We start from the raw sequence: 20,779 nt of genomic DNA, 5'->3' as shown, positions 1-20,779 counted from the left end.
TCTGCCTCAGACGCGCACACGTGGGAGTCCTCTAGGTGCCCACCTGACTCCTCTGAAGGGAAACCCCAGGGTACCGTGTCCTTTGTCACAGGAGTTAGATTAAATTTCATGAAGACTTCTTTGAACGTAGAAACCCAGATTAAGTTTGGAAGTAGGTGGGCTTCTGCCATTTACGATGATCGAGGCCTGTCCTGCGATGACCTGTCAGTTGTGGTTTCCCAGCGTGAAGGTGGGGTGCGGGCAGCTGAAGGGGTCCTCCGCTTCGCCTGTCGCACACAGCCAGCCACTTCACCCTCTCCCTCATTTTCTGCCTCTTCCCTCTCCTAAGTGTGCTTCCCTAAACCAGAATTGGGGGCAGCAGTTGTGAAGACATTCAGATGGGTGTTGAGGGATTTTAAGTGGGTCTGGGACATCTGAAATCATTGGCCCACAGGGGTCTCGTTGGGGGCCTGTGCTGGTTAGGAGGCGGCCACGTTTGGGTTTACCTGGGATCTGATTAGAGAGGTCAGGACACCACTGACGACAGTATGTAGGGTGGGGGTAAAGACTCTGAATCTGTGAGGCTCGTGGGCAGCTTTTTGAGCTCAGCGGGGGAATGGCCCACGGGGAGGTGTCTTTGGGGATTTCTGTTCCCATTTGGTGCGTCTCCAGGCATCAGCGTGCTCCTGCCACAGCACCAGCATGTGACCCCAAGCTCCACTTCAGTGAACACCATCTGACACCACATCCCAAATGCTGACTCCCAAGAGGCTGTCAGACCCAAGGCGCACACATTCAGGCGCTCAGGTGGCTTCTCTCTGGGTTCCCCTAGACATCTTGGGCTCAGTGTCTCCCAGCTAACGTCCTCACCCCCGAGACATGCACCCCTCCGCTGCCCGCCCGCTCCCCGCCCGCTCCCTTTCCCTATGTCGTGACTACAAGAGGTGCCTTTGGAAGATGCTGCATTCCTTTCTCCCTTGAGCCAGGCCTGCAAAGACCTCAGGCTTGGAGTGAGGATGGCCTGTAGGGCCTTCCATCAGCCTTGCCGAGTTCCGCCCTGTGCACGCGGGAGCCCCTCCCTTCTCTCTTCACCCAGACCCCGTCTCAGGCTGGCCGTAGAGCAGCTCTCGGCCTTGGCGAGGCACCTGCCCCCGGTGCACGGCTGTGTTTAAGCTCCATGGAGGCCGCACAGTGGACTTTGAGAGACCTGCTCCCTCACTGTGTCAGCCACGGAAAGGGAACTGTGTAAATGTGTGATGAGCCCCGCGCTCCTGGGTCCGGGCGGGGAAGGAAAACCAGAATTTTAGCAAAGAAATGATGTGAGTAGGGATGGGTAAGGGTCTCATGTGCTCTGGTTAGGAAGGAGGGGCTGTTCCTCTAAAGAAAGTGTGGGCTTCTTAGTACCTCACAGCATGGGGAAGAGAAACCCAAGTGCACGGTAGGTGCGCTCAGGCACGTGGTGTAGACAGTCAGGTACACTACTGACATTCTCTAGTGTGCAGTACAGATACGCTCAGGTTTGTGACCAGGATGCACTCAGGTGTGTGCTGTGGGCACAGGTGCTCAGGTGTGGGACGTGTATGTGTGTGTGTGTATGTACTTTTTAAGATACATCTTACTGCAATATATTTTATTAGAATTCTAAATACTTAGAGTTATTTTATTAGGGCTTATCAGTATCCATTTGTAGTATTTACATATTAGATTATGGGAGAAAGAGAACACGGGGGGAAGGGGCAGAGGGAGAGAGGCTTATGCAGCCTCACGCTCAGCACCGCTGGAGCAGGGCTTAATCCCATAACCCTGAGATCACATCTGGATCCTAACCAGCTGCGCCACCCAGGTGCCCCACGTGTGTGGTGTAGACACACTCAGGTGTGGGATATAGATGCTCTCAGGTGTGTGGTACGGGTGCAGTCCGTGTGTGTCACGGGTGTACTCGGGTGTGTTATATAGGTGCACTCAGGTGTGGTACAGATACACTCGTGTGGTACAGGTGCACTCAGGTCTGTGGCACCAGCTCTCCCCATGGGAGCCAAGGGTCTGGTCAGTGGAGGTGCCATGAGGAGTGGATAGGTAGTTTGGGAGGTGGTGGTCAGTGGGGAACCTGGGCGGCAAGTCACGGCTGTGGTGTCTTGCGGTGGTGGGCATGTGGCTGTGTTTCTGGAAGGCCCGGGAGGCAGGTGGGCTTAAGAGGTTTGGGGGCTCCAGTGGGGAGCCAGGCCACTTGAAGTTTGGGAGAAAACCTTCCCACCTGGATGTCTGCTCTGGGAGCCACATGCAGCCCCGCGAGCCTTCATTCGGCCACAAGGGGGCAGTGCAGTCACACCGTGGAGGGACACCTGCCCTGGGTGCCTCCCCCAGCGCCTGACCCCAGGGGCACACCGGTATGGAACGGACACGGTGCACTCAGGCGTGTGTTACAGGCACAGAGAGAAACCAGAGCAGGCAGCCTACAGTCTGAGGGCAGGAAAGGAGCGAAGACTGACTTGGGCGGCTCTCTGTTGGTCACTTTGCTCAAGCCGAGCCCCGGGTCCGCTTAGACACAGGCTTTTGGGATGGAGCAGGCAGAGCACCTCTGGGGAAGCTGGCCTCGTGAGGGAAGGCAGGCCGGCTGCCCCGGCAGCCCACAGTACCTGGTCCCTCGTGCCCTGTCCCCGCGTGCCGTTCCTCACCACAGCACGTCTGCCCCACGTCCGTGCCAGAAGCCACTGTCTGGGGCGTAGTCATCCTGGACGTGAGGTGGGATCTCACCGTGGCTTTGGCTTCCATATCCCTGATGACATGAAGCCCCTTTTCGGATGCTACTGACCATTCATTCGCTTGTCGTCCTCGGAGAAATGTCAGTGTCCCGAGGCTTTTCCCCTGTGTGGTGTTCTCAGCGTTCTGTCTCATTTCCGGTCTGTGATCATTTAATTTTTGCGCATGGTGTTAGGTTCAGCGTTCTTCTCCTGCATGTGCGTATCCGTTTTTCCCACCACCTTTTGCTGGCAAGACTGTCTTTCCTGCATGGAATGGTCTTGGCACTTTTGTCAGACATTGTTAGCCACGAGGCTGTTTTATGACTTATATATATTGTTACATAACATATCTGAGGGTTAATTTCTGGGCTCTCTGTTCCATTTGTCTGTAGTTCTCTGTTTTCTGGGTAAGAAAATGAAGACCTATAGAGGGTCCATAATTTGGCCAAGGTTGCATGATCAGTGGTGGTTGGGCTTCAGTTCGGACACAGGGCACCCTGGACCTCACCCCATTCATACAGGAGCAAGGGAGCCCAGAGGGCACATCTGACCCATCCAGCCTTCCCACTGGGTGATGCTCTAGGCCAGGCCGACTGGGCCTCACCTTGTTTAAAAAAGGATCAAACTCGCTGCTCACAATTCAGAGAGCAAAGTTCCTCTTGAAATTGCCTTCAAATGATAAAAAGAACCAGAGAGGGAAACAAAGCTTCAGGGTCACGTGGCTCAGGAGACACCTGGCCCCAGGTTCCAGGGAGAAGCTGCCAGAGTGCGGGGTGGTGCAGGAGGACATGGACAGGGGGATAAGGGAGGGCTTCCTGTAGGCAGGCCCCCCACCTCCCGGGCAGGAAGCCAGAGAAACCCACCCCCTGAGAACAGGTCCATTGAGGGCAGTGCCTCATTCGAGGGTGGGTGCAGCTAAGCTCACGTCACGGTTGTGAAGTAGCGACTCAGGAACCAGAAAAACGTCTTAGAGCCCGAACGACTTCCAGCCAGTAACTCAGAGGCCACCAAAAGTACTGCATCTGTTTAAAAAAGACCCAATTCTGTAAGAATCCAGAATAAGAAACAATTCTTGGAAATTAAAAACAGAATATCTAGATGGGAGAAAAGCTAAAGAACAGAGAAAACTCAAGGGAAGAAAATTTCCAAAAGGGGGCATTTTCCAGACCTAAAGGGAGTAGGGCTAGTTTGGAAGGGCACTACAGAGGAACAGGGCTGTGCCGAGGGGCATTAGAGCCCAGGGTCAAGGAGAGCCCCCCCCCCCCCAGGGAAGCACAGGTGCTCCTGAGACTCCGGGACTGGGCGGTCCTGTGGCAGGAGACGGCCCCCTCCCCAGATGTGTGGAGGGAAGGTTGTTTGCACCTCGAATTCTGTCACTAGATTTCAAGACACTAGGAAGCTCCTGGAGGATACGTGCCAGGAAACGAGTGAGAACACCAAGAGGAAGGGCCGAGATTCTGGACAGAACTAGCAGGAGGACGGGGAAGCCGGGGTCCAGGGAAGCCGGGGTGAGTGGCAGGTCCGCCCACGTGGGCGCAGCCTCACTTGGGGAGCCCTGCGGAAGGTCGTTCTCAGAGCTGCTGAAGGATGTGGAGGACAACAGTTCAAAGAAAACCAAGCAAATGCGTCATGTTTAGTTGGGGCTGGCAGGGCTGGTGGGGGGTGGGGAGAGATTGGAGGAGACAGGAAATAAATTACAGGAAGTAGGTCAGGAAATAGATGGTGACAAACGAGCTCGCTTCTTCCCTCCTCTTTTCCGCCCCCATAGCGGGTCAGCTATGGGGCTGTAGCCGGGTACAAGACCGATGCAAGTTCCTGGCCCCTGGCAGGGCCTGGATGGTGTTTGCTCTTCACAAGCACAGACTGCCTGGGATGTGGGTGGCTCAGGCCATCAGGGGCAGTTTCAGGGAAGGAGGGAAGCTGGATGTTGCTTTTCTTCTACCCCAGGGACCGTGCAGCATCACCTGTGCTGGTCCTGCCCCAGGAAGTAGCAGTCAAGTGTCTCACTCCTGCCAGTCCTGGCGGGGGGGTGGGTGTGCCAGGGGCCTGAACAGAGAGGGGTCCCTGGATGTGGGGGTGCCATCTTCCCGTGCAGGGGAAGTGCCAGCTCTTACTAGAGGGCTCCAGACCTGGAGTGCAGGGACCCAACAGGTGTCCTGCCCACATTCCTGGGTCCGGGCCCCCTCCACCTTACCTCTGCAAGATGTGTTCCCCCCTCCAGAAATCATACACATGCTTACTTATTTAACAACCAAAAGAATTACCAAAATAAGTACAAAAGTACTACATGCTTTTTACAAATATGTGCAGGGATTGTAGAAATTTTAAACAGTAATTAAAGAGGTGCCTGGGTGCCTCAGTCCGTTAAGTGTCTGCCTTTGGCTCAGGTCATGATCTCAGGGTCCTGGGATGGAGCCCCTCATCAGGCTCCCTGCTCAGTGGGGGGGTCTGCTTGTCCCTCCCCCTCTGTCCCCCACCTCCCTGCTAACGCTCACTCACTCTCTCAAGTAAATAAAATCTTTTGTAAAAATTTTAAAAAGTAAAAAGAAATTGACTTTCTCCTATAATCTCAGTTATTCACCCAAACCTTTTCTGTCCATAATGCACGTTACAAAAGTTGCATCAGGACGCAACTACTGATTTTAGCTTCTGAAGACATACGAGCTATCCCAATACAGCTGCAAGCAGCTCCCTGTCAAAAATGACACGACACCACTCAGCAGCAAACGTTTTTATTTTATTATTTTTAAAGATTTTATTTATTTATTTGACAGCACAAGTAGGCAGAGAGGCAGGCAGAGAGAGGAGGAAGCAGGCTCCCCACTGAGCAGGGAGCCTGATGTGGGGCTCGAGAGATCATGACCCCAGTGGCAGGCAGCCACCTAACGAACCCAGCCCTGCAGCACCCCAAGGCCCACGAGTTTGAGTGCCTTCTCTGCAGTAGGCACCGTATTCTTCCTGGGTAGAGGTGAACAGACCTGGGGAGTTTACCTGGTCCCCGGCAGTGATTTCAGGTGCGGTGTGCACCAGGGAGACAGCAGGCAGAGGAGATGGGCAGTGGTGGCCTTGGTTTGCTGTGGGTCTTCTCTCTGACAGAAACAGTTTGCCTTCCTGTGAGCATCCAGAGAAGAGCATTTCCCTGAGGGGACAGTGAGTGCAAAGATCCTGAGGCACTCATGCTTGCTCATTCAGAGGACATCAGTGACTCCAGGAAGAGAAAGATACTGGGGGCTTCTGAGGAGACAGGATTTTGCTCAGAGTCTGGTGGGCGCAGGAATGCCCCCTACAGGACTAGCTGCAGGGATGCGCGGTGGGGCTTGCATGAGGGGCTGATCCCGGAGACCACCCGGGGCCTGCACGTGGGATGGGGGTCAGGCGACCCCATGGCGGCCCGGGTGAGGACTGTGGCGCTGGAGCGGGTCGGGATCGCTCAGGCGTCGGGCGGACACCTCAGGTTGTGAGGCCAAGATCAGCGGGCGTCGGGGTGGTTCCAGGCCAGCACGCCTGCTGGAGCAGGGGCGGGCCCTACGACCCTCGGAGCCTTAGAGGACAGGGAGCGGCCGCCAGAGGTCCAGGGAGGAGGACCGCGCCTCTCCCCGCGGGTCTGCCGGGCAGGGTGTGCGCTCCGCGCGCCCGTCTGGTGGACCCTGAGAGTCCCGGGAAGCCCCGGGTCAGCGTGTCATAGCATCTTCGAGCCCGTACAACCTCGTGTTCCTTCCGATTTCCGCAACAGCCCCACTGGAGCCGGCGGGAGACGCTCTGCTCCCATCACCTACTGGGTCGGGCCGCCTGCGCGCCGCGTCTCCGCCCCGCGGGCAGGTGCGCACTTGGCCTCTGCCGGCGCAGGTGGGTGGGGCGCGTGCCGGGGAGCCCGGGACCTCGAGGGGCACCAGCCGGCCGGGGCCGGACAGACCGTGGGAGAGCCCTCGGGGCCCCGACGGGCCACGGCGCGACCCGCGCGAGGCGCACGCAGAGCCGGAGGGCGGCCCGGAGCGCGGGGCGGGGATGCGCGCGCGCCCTGCCGCCTCCCGCGCTCGGTCGGCCCCGGGGCGGGGCGGGCTCGCGTGCCGGGGTGGGGCGGTCCGTGCGCGGCCGCCGCGGGTCCCGGTCCCGGAGATGCGAGCGCCTGCAGCCGGGCCGCCACAGCTCCCGGCCCGGGCGGGCTCGTCCCGCGGGTGCGCCTGAGCCTCCGCGCCCCGCCGGCCCGGGTAAGTGTCCCCGGCGCGCCCCGCCGGCCCCCGCTCCGCCGAGGGGCTCCAGCCAGCGGCCCTCTCGCGGGGCGCCGGGGCCGGGCGGGTGGGTGCGCACCTGAGAACCAGAAGGGGAAGAGGGAAGCGGGTCGGCCTCGACCGCTCCTGGCCCCGCGGTGTCTCCCTTCCCCACCAGCCCCTGCCTGTGACCCACCGCCCTGGGCCCGCTGGGCTAGTTCTGCCCTCGGTCCGGTGTCCTTCAGAAACTTCGTGGGCAGATGCTGCGCGGGGCTCGGCACGGGCCCCCGAGCCTTCCACAGGGCGGCCGGCGGAGGAGGGCCGGGGCCGGGGCTGGGGCGCACAGCCTGGCGCCCTCCTGCCCGGCGGGGAGCACCAGGCTTGGTTCTCACACTCGGGAAGGGCGGAAGGGCCCGTGTTCCAGGAATTCGCTTGGTTTCAGTTAGCGGCACCAAGAAAGTTCCCTTTTTTATTCCCCCGCCTCAAAGTCTTAATTTGAGTGGCCCCAAATCCCGGATCCTGGCGACTCTGTGAGTGGCCCCGGCCATCCGTGACTTGCTGGCCGGTGTTCCCACTGCGACTCAGCTGGGGAAGGGGCTGCTCACGGGACTGGTGACCGGTCAGGGCCAGAGATCAAAGGTCTGGGGCACCTCTTTCCTGGGGACCTTCCTCCTGCCTTTTTCCAGGGCCCTGGAGGCTTCTTCCCTCTTTGGGAGTGTACAGTGGGCCTTCAGCATCATCATGTCATGGGGTACAGGGGGGTAGCCCCTGTGACCTACACATGGCCTCTGTTTGACCAGCCACAGCCCGTCCTTGAGGGGTTCAGAACGTGAGTGTGTGCCTAGGACATCTGTGCCCAAGCTCTGAGTCCTTGAAAGTTGTGTACCTGGATTTCTGGCCCGGACAGCTGCTGACTCACCCTGGGGGCGCTCCAGGCGGTCTCTGGTAGAGGCGGGCCCTTAAGCCTGGACAACCTCCACCCAGTGTCCGCCATTAGGCTTCTGCAGGCCCCTGGAAGGGAGCCCCGTCCCGGTGGCAGTCCTGGCACCAGCCATTAGGTGGAGACCCCGTGGCGATGAGCTGGCCGCCTCTCTCGTGGTGAGTGGTGAGCGGGCAGTGCAGCCCTCTGATGGGAAGCCGCGTCGCCTGTGGCGGCGCTCCGGCAGCCCGTGGCTGGCCTTCCCCTCATTTAGGCACAAGAACTCTGAGGCGGAGTTGGAGTTTGGACTCAGACCCCTGGTGTGGTCCCACAGCAGTGCGTGCCCATTAAAGATGCTCCACGCCCAGCACGGAGCCCCACGGGGGCCTTAGACTCATGACCTTGAAGTCAAGACCTGAGCAAGATCCAGAGTCAGACGCTTAACCAGCTGAGCCACCCAGGAGCCCCTGGAGAAGGATTCCTAAGTAAAAGCTCCGGTTTCTCTGAGAAGCCCAGTCAGCTTAGAGCTTAGTGGGGAAGGGAGGGCCACCAACCCCCCTGCTGGGCCCCTCGCATGCCTGCAGGTCCCCATCTGCCTCCTAGCCCAGCACCCTCCGTGGTTGCAGGGGGGACCCTGGCCCAGGCCAGCCGCAGGCTGCGGGAGCCCTGCGTGGAGGGTCCCCTGCCCTCACTTCCCAATGGGGCGTCTGCCGCCTGCACCTGAGGCGGAGACCTGTGTCCTAGGGGGCACTGCTTCCAGGAATTCCGTCTGTTCCGATGGAGGCTTCATCTTTTTGAGGAGAACGCACAGGTATTTGGTAAAACGCCGTAATGTCCACCTGTCTGTTGGATTCCCAGGGCGGAAACCTCAGCTCACACGGAACCCAGACTGGTTTTCCAGCGAGGCCTGTGGTGGTGTGTGCCGGTCGATGCGCAGCCCCTTTGATCTCTTCCACACACACCCGGTGGGGGTACCTGTGACTATTTACCTGCCTTTGGTGCTTCTGACCATAAACTGTGTCCAGGGTTGTACTGAGCACTGAGATGGAGACACCAAGGGACTTCTTGGTTTTGTGGGGCAGAAGGTGCGAGGCTGTGGAGTGGGCACACGATGCAGGCTCAGCCGGCGCCAGTTCCTGCGTGAGGGAGAGACTTCCGGTGAAGGGGTCAGGGTCAGCTGGGACAGGAATGGCCCCTCCTCATCTTCTCTGTCATCTGCCCGCCCCCATGCCACCCCTGCTCCAGGTTTAGGGCTCATCCGGGAACGGTGGTGCTGGGGATGGGGTCCCCTTCACCTTCGACCTCCCGCGTGACTCTAGGTTGCTGCGTGCCCAGCCCCTCCTGGGGCCTAAGCTGGGGCCAGGCCTGGGATGGCTTTGCTCCCCGGCCTGCAGCCACCGAGGGTCTGCCTGGCTGCCCAGAGCAGGGCAGGTGTGGCGGCCATGGCCCAGGACGAGGCTGCGAAGGCGGAAGCATTTCTCCGTGGGTTCCTGCTCCCGCCTGCCAGGGCCCAGAGCTCTCCTGCCCCCGACTCCTGCTGCGTGCTCCGGGGGTCCGGCACACGCATGCGGACAGTCTGGCACACCGACGCGCTCAGCGGCCGTTTCCCACCATCCTCGTCCGCTCGGAACGCCCCGCCCGCCGCGCCGCTGCCGCTGCCGCCTGCGTCTGTTCCCGCGCGCAGGTGCCCTCAGACGGCTGCGGTCCGCGCCCGCCGCTGCCCCTGCTACTCCCTTTCTCAGCCCCCCAGAAACTTCACCTGCGATTAGTACATCTGTGTCCTGGGTTTACCCTCAGAGCAGTCACGTCAGCTCCAACTAGCCTTTTAAAGTACCGTCCGGCGCGTGCGTTTAGTATATCCAGAGCTGGGCGCCTCCGGCCCGCTGCGTCCAGAACTTCCCCTTCACGCCGGACTGACGCTCCCTGCGGGTGAGACGGTCGTTCCGGTCCTTCCTCCCCGGCCCTGGCGACCGCTGACCTTTCCGCTGTCTGGTCCCCGCCGATGGGGAACCAGCGCGGGCGCCGCCGGCCGGGCCCCCCCAGCGATGCTCGCCCTCGGGCGGCCTCACGGTCGTGGACACGCGGCTGCTGTGACCGACGGTGCCGAGCGTGTGTTTTCAGTTCTGGGTGCACGGCCAGGAGCGCGACCGCTGGGCTGCCCCTGTCTGCCTCTCCGGGGGTCTGCCACGCCGTCGCCCCGGGGCCACGGGGGGCTCCGCGTCCTCACCAGCGCCTGTCGCTGGCCTTCGCTCTGTCCTGAGCCGGCCTGGGGGGCAGCGGCCGCGCTCGCTGCGGGTTTGATCGCGTCTCCCCAGCGCTTGCGGACCGAGGCGCTCCCGGGCCTCGGTCACCGTTCGCAGGTTTTCTGCGGGGAAATGTCTGCTCAGGCCCTCTGACCATTTTCCATTGGGCCGTTTCTCTTTTTGTTGTTGTTGGGTCGTCAGGATTCTTTGTATGTCTTGGGCAGTAGACTGAGCAGACGCATGGTTTGCCAACGTCTTCTGTTTTAAAATTTGATGAAGTCTGATTTTTTTTAAAAAGTCTTTTATTTGTGCCTTTAGTGACACATCTAAGAATCTTTTGCCAAATTTAAGGTCATGAAGGTGTAGTCCCATGTTTTATCATTTTACCTCTCACACAAAGGTCTTTAAGTAATTTTGGTTAATTTTTCATACGGTGTGAGGCAGGGATGTCCGTTCACCCGTCTGGGGACAACATTCTTCTTCCCCATCGAATGGCCTCGGCATGATAGGGTCTCTGTTCTTATGCCACATTTTGCTGCTTTTTTATGCTTTTTTAAAAAACTTGTTATTATGGAAAATTTCAAATCTTTACCAAAAGTGAAGAGGAGGTTGTAATGAGCCCAGCCTGTTCATCGAGTGGCACAGATGCAGTATCGGTATCAAACGGTCCGGTTTCGTGTAGACCCCACTCTGCTCTCAGATGGTGCAGTGTGTCCCCAACGTGTCATTTCTTAGTACGTAACACTGACACGGGTAGGCTTAAAAAAAAATCAGCTTTTTGTGTTTTTAGCTTAATTTTTTGTTTGAATTGAGGGACTTCTATAAGGAAGTACTAACCCAACAGCAGATGGACCATAAAGGTGAGAAGACTGTGGAGGACGCCCCAGGGTCGGCAGAACAAGCTGGAAGAGTGCACTTAGAAATGGGGAGCCCTCTCCAAGGCTGGGGTTCCGGGCTCTTTGGAGAGGGTATGGTTCAGCCCCTGGGGTGGGGGGGGGGGTAGAAGGTCACTGAGTCTGTCAGCCTCTGGCAGTGGGGAGCAGGAAGAAAGACACATCTGAGCCCTGGGATCAGAAGCTTCTTACTCCTGGATACTTGGCACGAGTTTTGAGCACCATCACAGCACTCAGTGAACAGGGAGGAACCTTCCACCGGGCCCTTGCGTGTCCCCCCTCCTGGCCTAGGTGCCACAGTTTCCATACCCCTCACCTCTACACACGTTACAAACCCCACAACACGTGCTCATCGTTGTTTAAACAACTGTCTTTCAAAGACAGTTAAACAGTAAGAGCAGACCCTGGGTTTGTACCCAGCAGCTCTGTTTCCTGTGCCTCCCGTTCCCTTTGGTGGACCCGTGTTACCATCTGGTATCACTTTCCTCTGGCCTGAAGACACCCCTTCGCATGTCTTACAGCGTGGGTCAGCTGGTGAGCCAGTCTTTCAGTTTTTGTGTGTTTGGAAAACTCTCCAGCCCTTCAGTTTTGAAAGCTGTGTTCCCAGGGTATGGAATTTTATGACGTGGCTCCGCCGTCTCTGTGCTTCCCCGACGAGGCGGCTGCCGTCATACTGCCCGTGTCCCTGCGCACCCGGTGGCTGTTTTCTGTGGTGACTTTTATGATTGTTCTGGAGGCCCCGGCTATGAGCAACTTGATTAGGACTGACTTTGCTGCAATTTCATGTTTCTGTGCTGAGACTTTATTGATCTTCTTGAATCTGTAAGTTTACAGTTTTCATTATGTTTGGACAAATTTCTTTATTTTTTTAAAAAATTTTTTATTTTTTATAAACATATATTTTTATCCCCTGGGGTACAGGTCTGTGAATCGCCAGGTTTACACACTTCACAGCAGTCACCAAAGCCCATACCCTCCCCAATGTCCATAACCCCACCCCCCTTCTCCCAACCCCCCTCCCCCCAGCAACCCTCAGTTTGTTTTGTGAGATTAAGAGTCACTTATGGTTTGTCTCCCTCCCAATCCCATCTTGTTTCATTGATTCTTCTTCTACCCACTTAAGCCCCCATGTTGCATCACCACTTGCTCATATCAGGGAGATCATATGATAGTTGTCTTTCTCTGCTTGACTTATTTCGCTAAGCATGATGCGCTCTAGTTCCATCCATGTTGTCGCAAATGGCAAGATTTCATTTCTTTTGATGGCTGCATAGTATTCCATTGTGTATATATACCACGTCTTCTTGATCCATTCATCTGTGGATGGACATCTAGGTTCTTTCCATAGTTTGGCTATTGTGGACATTGCTGCTATAAACATTCGGGTGCATGTGTCCCTTTGGATCACTACATTTGTATCTTTAGGGTAAATACCCAATAGTGCAATTGCTGGGTCATAGGGCAGTTCTATTTTCAACATTTTGAGGAACCTCCATGCTGTTTTCCAGAGTGGCTGCACCAGCTTGCATTCCCACCAACAGTGTAGGAGGGTTCCCCTTTCTCTGCATCCTCGCCAGCATCTGTCATTTCCTGACTTGTTGATTTTAGCCATTCTGACTGGTGTGAGGTGATATCTCATTGTGGTTTTGATTTGTATTTCCCTGATGCCGAGTGATATGGAGCACTTTTTCATGTGTCTGTTGGCCATCTGGATGTCTTCTTTGCAGAAATGTCTGTTCATGTCCTCTGCCCATTTCTTGATTGGATTATTTGTTCTTTGGGTGTTGAGTTTGCTAAGTTCTTTATGGATTTTGGACACTAGTCCTTTATCTGATATGTCGTTTGCAAATATCTTCTCCCATTCTGTCAGTTGTCTTTTGATTTTGTTAACTGTTTCCTTTGCTGTGCAAAAGCTTTTGATCTGGATGAAATCCCAATAGTTCATTTTTTCCCTTGCTTCCCTTGCCTTTGGCGATGTTCCTAGGAAGATGTTGCTGCGGCTGAGGTCGAAGAGGTTGCTGCCTGTGTTCTCCTCAAGGATTTTGATGGATTCCTTTCGCACATTGAGGTCCTTCATCCATTTTGAGTCTATTTTCGTGTGTGGTGTAAGGAAGTGGTCCAGTTTCATTTTTCTGCATGTTGCTGTCCAATTTTCCCAACACCATTTATTGAAGAGGCTGTCTTTTTTCCATTAGACATTCTTTCCTGCTTTGTCGAAGATTAGTTGACCATAGAGTTGAGGGTCTATTTCTGGGCTCTCTATTCTGTTCCATTGATCTTTGTGTCTGTTTTTGTGCCAGTACCATGCTGTCTTGATGATGACAGCTTTGTAATAGAGCTTGAAGTCTGGAATTGTGATGCCACCAACTTTGGCTTTCTTTTTCAATATCCCTTTGGCTATTCGAGGTCTTTTCTGGTTCCATATAAATTTTAGGATTATTTGTTCCATTTCTTTGAAAAAGATGGATGGTACTTTGATAGGAATTGCATTAAATGTGTAGATTGCTTTAGGTAGCATAGATATTTTCACAATATTTGTTCTTCCAATCCAGGAGCATGGAACATTTTTCCATTTCTTTGTGTCTTCCTCAATTTCTTTCATGAGTACTTTATAGTTTTCTGAATATAGATTCTGTGCCTCTTTGGTTAGGTTTATTCCTAGGTATCTTATGGTTTGGGGTGCAATTGTAAATGGGATTGACTCCTTAATTTCTCTTTCTTCTGTCTTGTTGTTGGTGTAGAGAAATGCAACTGATTTCTGTGCATTGATTTTATATCCTGACACTTTACTGAATTCCTGTACAAGTTCTAGCAGTTTTGGAGTGGAGTCTTTTGGGTTTTCCATGTTTGGACAAATTTCTATCCAATTTGTTTTTCCTGCCACCTCTATTGTTTGGAGCCCCAGTTATACACATAGTATACTGAAATACTGAAGAATTTCGGTTTTATTTTGGTGCTACTGTAAATGGTACTACTTTTCAAAACGCTTTGTTCTGGTGGCTCATGGCTGGTCTCCAGAAACACACTTGACTTTTGTATATTGTTCTTTTACCCTTCGACCTTTCTGACCTCAATTACTGTAAGAGATTTGTCTTAGTAAACTTCCAGGGATTTCTGTAGGTACAATCACATTGTCTGTAAGCAGGGTTCTGTCTCCCCTCCCCAATGTTACGGCACTGCTTTTCCTCATCTCGCTGCCCTGTCGAGGACACGCACACGGTGCTGAGTGGGAAGCGGGATGAAGGGTCTGTGGGCTCCAGGAGGAGCTCGGTTTTCGTGGTCAGGTGTGACGCTCAAGTAGGTATTGCTGTAGAAGCCCTGCATTGGGGTAATTAAGCTCCCTTCAAATCCTTTTCTTTGTCAAATACTTTTTTGCATATAGGAGATGATCATATGTATTTTTTCATTAGTTTGTTAAAGTAGGGAATTGCAATGACCAATTGTTGGATGTCGAAGTGGCCTTGAATTCTTGGATAACCCTCACTCGCCGTCCTGTTTGGCCCTATTTGTATTGCTGACTACGTTTGCTGACCTGATTGCGTCCATGGTACATATCAGTCTGTAGTTTTCTTGAAGTGTATGGTTTTTGGTCAGGGTGATGCTGAACTTATAAACAAATTATCAATTTTTTAAATTGTATTTTCAATTTTCTACCAGAGGTTGCAGAAAATTGGTATTATTATTTTTTTTCTAAAAGTGGTAGAATTTACCATTGAAACCTTCTGGGCCTGAGTGTTTTTTGTTTTATTTTGTTTTTTATTATTGAAATAGAAATAGGATCAAACAGTTGTGGTTTTTTTCTTGAGTAAATTGGGTAGTTTGTGTCTTTCAAGGAATTGGCCCATTTGGCCTAAATTATTGGATTTGTGGGGTTAGTATTTGTCTCTGTGTTTGGGCTACCACAACAGAAGCTCCTACTGGGGGCTTGAACAACACACATTTATTCCTCATAGTTCCAGAGGCTGCAAGTCCAAGACCAGGTACTTGCTGGCTGGTTTTACGAGCTTCTCAGGTGCTCTCTCAGGTGTGGTCTGAGGTCGGGCCCTGTTTGTGGAGGGAGGGAGAGACCGAGAACATGGAAGGTGACGGTTTGAGTAAGCCGAGAGATTACATGCAGAGGCTTGTCGTAGGCGGCAGAAAGATGAGTGGGTCCAGCATCCTCTGGCCATCTCTGAAAAGTCATCTCTATAAAGAGGCCTCAACTAGGCTCAGTCACATGTATCATGCACTTCTCAAGACTGTGTCCTTAGAGCAGCTGCTGGGAGCAGGAAAGGCGAGTGGAGCCCACATCCAAGGAGAGGGGAGGGGGGATGAAGAGCTTCCTAGTACCCCGCCCGGCTCACAGGTCAAGTGGCGGTCACGTCTTCCCAACACTGCTGATTTGCTTTCCAGCAAGAGCTCTCTTCTTGGTTTGCAGTGACTCCATATGCATAGTGAGGAGACAGCCCTGGTGTCTCTTCCTCTTCTTATAAAGGCAACAGTTCTAACAGATCAGGGCTCTGCTTTTATGACCTCATGCAACCTTAGTCACTTCCTTCAAGGCCCCGCCTCCACTAGAGGATTAGGGCTTCAACATATGGATTTGGAGTTTGGGGAAACAGGTAAGTTCATAGTTGTATACTCTTATTTTCATTCTGATGTCTGTGGGATCTGTAGTGATGACCCCTCTTTCACTCCTGATCCTGGTCATTTGTGTCTTCTCTATTTCTTGATCTGGCTAGAGGTTTATCCATTCCATTAATCTTTTCCTAGAACTGACTTTTGGTTCATTGAGTTTTCTCTACTTTTCTGTTTAAAGTTTCATTGATTTTTTTTTTCTTTATTACTTCCATCCTTCTGCTTGATTTGAATTTATTTTCTCTTTTCCTAGTTACTTAAAGTAGAAGCTTACATTATTTTTTTTTAAAGATTTTATTTATTTATTTGACAGACAGAGATCACAAGTAGGCAGAGAGGCAGGCAGAGAGAGAGAGGGAGGAAGCAGGCTCCCTGCTGAGCAGAGAGCCCAATGCGGGACTCGATCCCAGGACCCTGAGATCATGACCTGAGCCGAAGGCAGCGGTTTAACACACTGAACCACCCAGGCGCCTGAAGCTTACATTATTTGAGATCTTTTTTTTCCCTCATATAAATGTTTAATAATATCACTTTCATCAAAGTATTGCTCAGCTGTGTCCCACAAAATCTGATATGTTGTATTTTCATTTTCATTCAGTTCAAAGTGCTTTAAATTTCTTTGAGATGTTCTCTTTTACCCATGGTTGTTTAGGAGTGGATTGCTTTCCAAATATCTGGGCATCTTCCATATATCTTTCTAGTATAATCACATCATTGTCACAAAATATACTTTGTATGATTTCTATTCTTTTGAGTTTGTTGAGGATTGTTCAAAGTCCCAGCATTTGGTCTATCCTGATGAATGTTCCATGTGCAAAGAATGCATGGTCTGCTGCTGCTGAGTGGGTGTTCTGTAAATGTCCGTCAGTTCAAGTCTTGACTGTTTACATATCCTAAAGCCTTCCTGATTTTTGGTTTACTTGTTCTATTGATTACTGAGAAAGGAATGTTGTTGTCCCTGGTTATAGTCCTTTTTCTTAAGCCTACTGTGTCTCATATGCTCATAAGGACCCCAGCTTCTTTTGATTACTGATTACATGGCACATGTTTTCCTATCCACTTACTTTACCTACTTGGGTCTTTATGTTCAAGGTGTGTTTCTTATATTTAAAGCACATTCGTGACCTACGTCGATATTCCTGTGGCTCTTCACACTCAGGGTGGACATTCTGTGTTGACGCCCCCTCTTCCTGAGGCCAGGTGAGGGCTCCTAAGCTCCAGTGCAAGTCTGTTGGCCGGGTGACAGGCCGTGTGTGGTCACTGCGCGCTGGTCTGTAGGATGTTTGGGAGGGCTCATATACCCTCCCTGCATGGAAAAATCAAGATTTTGGTGCCCTCTCCAAGGTGATGGGTGAGCCTACCAGCCTCAGGGCACAGATCCTGGGCTGGTTCATGGGGACCTCCTCTTGGATCCCAGCGCCATGTGCAGTCCTGCTGGTGGAGGCCGGAGGGTGTGTTCAGCTGGGCTCTGGGCAGCTGTGGGCAAAGTCCAGGCCGTGGAGTTGAGTGGGAGATTTTACACACGAAAGAGGAAGCCTGTTGGCTCCGAAGTACGGGGCCCTACCGGGGAGGGCAGAGAAGAGGAAGAAGACCCGCCACAAACGCCACCGAGTGAGGACACATGTGGCCCCTCGCCTGAGGAACAGCCCCCTCAGAGCCCTGATGCAGCAGCCGCTCTGTGGCCCTGCGGCCGCGTGTCTGTCTCGTGGGCGCCCGTGGAACAGTGTCTGGCTCCTGAGGACAACCTCAGGCCATTTCTCTACCGAAAGCTCTTTCAGAACTGACTGCGGGGGCCCAGCGCTGATCCCCAGACGGGTGCAGTGACTCGGGTCCTCGGGTCGGGCTTGGACACCGGGGCACTGCCATCATGGCGGGGGCCGTGCGTGCTGCCTGCACCCTGCAGCCTGCAGCAACTTCCCGCTGAGGGAAACAGGGTGTGCGGGGTTCAACAGGCGGGCTCTGCGGGTCACCTGGTTCGGTTGCTGATGCGGGCCGGGGGACCCGGCTGTGGAGTCCGTGGGGGGACCCCGGTGAGCACAGCAGGCCGGGGCTGACGCCGTGGTGGGTGCGGGTCTGGGGACGGTGCGGGCCGGGGCCTCCTGGACGTAACCCGCGTGCGCTCGTCTCCTCCCCAGGGCCAGAGACGATGATCCCGCCGGGGGAGTGCCTGTACGCCGGCCGCAAGAGACGGAAGCCCGTTCAGAAACAGTAAAGTATCCCGTCTTCTGCTTTTGCTACGCGGTCGCGTGGAGGGGTTAGGGTTAGGGTTAGGGATAGGTTAGGGTCGCGTGGAGGGGCCGGTCTCTGCTCCTTGCGAGGAGCGCCTGCCGGGACGCCGAGAGCGAGGGCAGGTCGTGCGCCAGTGGCGCGTGGGGCTGGGGCCACAGCAGCGGAGCCGGGTTTGTGGCCGCAGGCTCCCTGCACACCCTCAAGCCTGCGGTGCCTCTCCGGATGGCTCTGGGCCGCTTTCCCCACTTGGACTGGACGGCGAGGTCAGCGCGGAGGGACGCCTCTGGCCAGAAGTGCCCATGGGGGCCCGAGACGTCCGCACGGTTTTCAGTGAGCGCCACATCCCTCTCGGCCTGGGGGAAGCCTGTCCTCGAGGACTCGCAAGCGGCACGTAGTGTGCGGCTTTGACCCCTGCCTGGGGGCCTCCAGAAGGCTTGCAAAGTAGGGAGGGGGACCGGTGGCCCTCACTCCCCAGACAGGGTCCCGCTGCTGGCCCAGGGGCACGTGGGACACTAGGGCGTGCAGTCTGCTGTGGGGGCGGGCGGGACAGGGTTTGGGGCCGCTCTGCTGTGCCCCTGCTATGCCCCTGCTGTGCCCTGGGGCTGCCCCAGCTCCTGGCTCCTCTGGCGGGGGTCCCGCAGCAAGTCCCACTGTTGGCCTCTGCGTGTGTGTGAGACGCAGCTCTGCCCAGCGCACGTGACTGCAAGGCCCCATGTGTGGGCTGCACCCTCCAGGGGCAACTGAAGCCGGGCCTGCGTCTCTGCGGCCCCGGCTGCCCTCCCCGACCCTGGGGGAGCGCGGCTCTGCGAGAGGTCTGGGACGGCGGCCACCACCTGACAATGGTGGGGAGGGCTCGAGAGGTGGGACTCGGAAAGTGGGCATGTCCCTGAGTGGGTCATGCGGCCGCCGTGGGCTGCCGTGGGCCACCGCGGGCCGCTGTGGTGGTGCCACCCAGACTGAGGCGGGTGGCGGAGAGCGGCGGGCATCTGTGCCCGGGGCCAGGGAGTGCTGCTCGTGCGTGCGGGACAGGTCCCCGCTGGAGAGCACGCGGGCCTCAGGGCACACCATGCTCTGTGCGGGACCCTCTGGGGCGAGCGAGCTACGGTTCCTGCTTTCATTGTGTTTGCTCCAAGAACAGGGTCTGAGATAATGAGTTTTTGAGGCATTTATTATGGTGGAATTCATCTGAGTTATTGATGCTCGTCTGGTTCAAAACTCAGAGCCCCAGCAGGACCCTGTCCCGAGAGGCTCCTGCGGAAAGCAGCAGGTCCGGACACACGACATCCGTTCAGGGACGGCGTCCAGCCCGCTGTCCTTCGGTCCGGCAGCGCCCGGTGAGACCGTTTCGCAGATGCCCAGAGCTGCCCACATCATTTTGCGGCTGAGCTCCCCCCAGGGCAGCAGTCCGCCGTGTGCGCCACGCATGCCGGCCTGTTTGTGTGGGGACCACCTTCCCTGCGCTGCCTCTCTGGCTGCATCTGGATGAGCAACTTGGGGGAAGAGGGGCCTCTCCCTCGGGCGGTTCGTTTGCCGCTCACCGTGCCCGTGGGGGCTTTCTGCCCTGGGACTCCTGGGATGCAGACCCTGCAGGGCCACACCTGCCCGGGGCTGTCTGGGTCAGTCCCCTGGGACTCGGGGACACAGTGAATGACACAGACACACAGAGGGGCACACCGCCTGCCGTGGGGTGAGCGATGAGCCCCGGTCTCTGACCTGGGAGACTTGTGTCTCCTGCCAGGGCCCACAGAGCCGCGGCCGGCTCTTCCTTGCCTTGCAAGAGGCTGAACACGGCCCCGCCCGGGCCCCCAGACTTTCCCGCGCGCAGGGCTGCTCTGTCCGGGGGTGCGGGCACCGGGCACGGGGAGGGCGCCACCAGCTCTGGACATTCCGGGCGTGCTTGGCTGTGCTGGAACACGCCTCCTTCCTGCCCTGTGCCCGCGCTGCATTTCAGACTTGGATCATTTTAGTTTGCGCTCTTCCCATAAGTCAGGTTAAAACCCTATCTGGATTTCCTTTCCTGCAAACAGTGTTGGTCACTTTTGCTCATTTCGCTACTGAATTGTTTGTGTTTTTGTGCTCCTTGAGTCTTAGGGCTGGTTCTATACTAGAGAATCTGTTGCAAACACTTTCCTCCAGTTTTGATTTTACCTATCATGGTCTTTGCTGTGTGGAAAAATTAATTTTTATGAGGTTGATTTATTCATCATTTCCCTTGTAGCTAATTAATCTTATATCAAAGTTTGGAAGCTCTCTCTGCTATAAGCTTATGAAGGAATTTCCAGTACATTCTCTAAACTTTTTTGGGTCTCTAATACATATTTTAAACTTTCAAGCACTTGGAATATTCCTGGTTTGTGGTCAGGGTCTGTGTCTTCTTTTCCCACGACCACCGCTTGTCCCTAATACTGTTAACAGTCGCTTTCTTCCTCGCTGGTTGGGGAGGGTCTTGGACCGTTTAGCCTGGGGACTGGGTGGGTGGGTGGTCACCAACGAGAGACCAGGGGTCACTTGGACAATCGCTAGGTGTTTGCAGATGGACCTGCCCAACACGTGCACTCGGACTGGCTCTGCGTACCGGGAGCAGGGAGCGGCATCTGGCATGTCTATGTGTCCTGACGGCCGCCATCTCCGTCCGCATGCGGGCAGCTGCCGGCTGTGTGCTTGGGAGCAGAACACCTCTCTCGGGACATGTTTTAGGGACACTGGAGGCCGGACGAGTTGGTTTTGATGTCTGTTTGCACCTGGGACCTGAGCCCTCCCCACCAGCTCTGGCTGCACTGGCTGCTCTGTGGCCCATGTGTCTGGCCAAGCCCGAGGGCTGTGGGGCTGCAGTCGGCCCCGTCCTCTTCTGCGGATGGTGTGTGGTAGGTCTGTGCACGCCTGTCTGCTCTCCTGGAAGGGGTCAGCGATGGGCTGAGGAGATGCCCAAGTGCCAGGTCCTGGCTGGGAG

General features: G+C 55.2%; 1 protein-coding gene across 5 annotated transcripts in view; it reads left to right on the top strand.

Moving 5' to 3' along the window:
• Positions 1 to 6,800: 6,800 nt before the first annotated feature.
• The window catches only part of AHRR (aryl-hydrocarbon receptor repressor), a 78,685-nt gene continuing 64,706 nt past the window's right edge, over positions 6,801 to 20,779 (top strand). For all 5 annotated transcript variants that reach the window (XM_045089464.1, XM_045089466.1, XM_045089467.1 and 2 more), the window contains exons 1-2: positions 6,801 to 6,928; positions 17,736 to 17,808. In XM_045089464.1, the coding sequence (XP_044945399.1) occupies positions 17,747 to 17,808 (62 nt within the window). In that variant the 5' untranslated portion in view covers positions 6,801 to 6,928; positions 17,736 to 17,746. The remainder of the gene's footprint in view (positions 6,929 to 17,735; positions 17,809 to 20,779) is intronic.

Source organism: Mustela putorius, unplaced genomic scaffold (genome assembly GCF_011764305.1).
Source record: "Mustela putorius furo isolate JIRA1106 unplaced genomic scaffold, ASM1176430v1.1 tig00000107_pilon_pilon_pilon, whole genome shotgun sequence".
Lineage (NCBI taxonomy): Eukaryota > Metazoa > Chordata > Mammalia > Carnivora > Mustelidae > Mustela > Mustela putorius.
The sequence above is the reverse complement of the archived record's forward strand: the minus strand, read 5'-3'. Positions and strand labels throughout refer to the sequence as shown.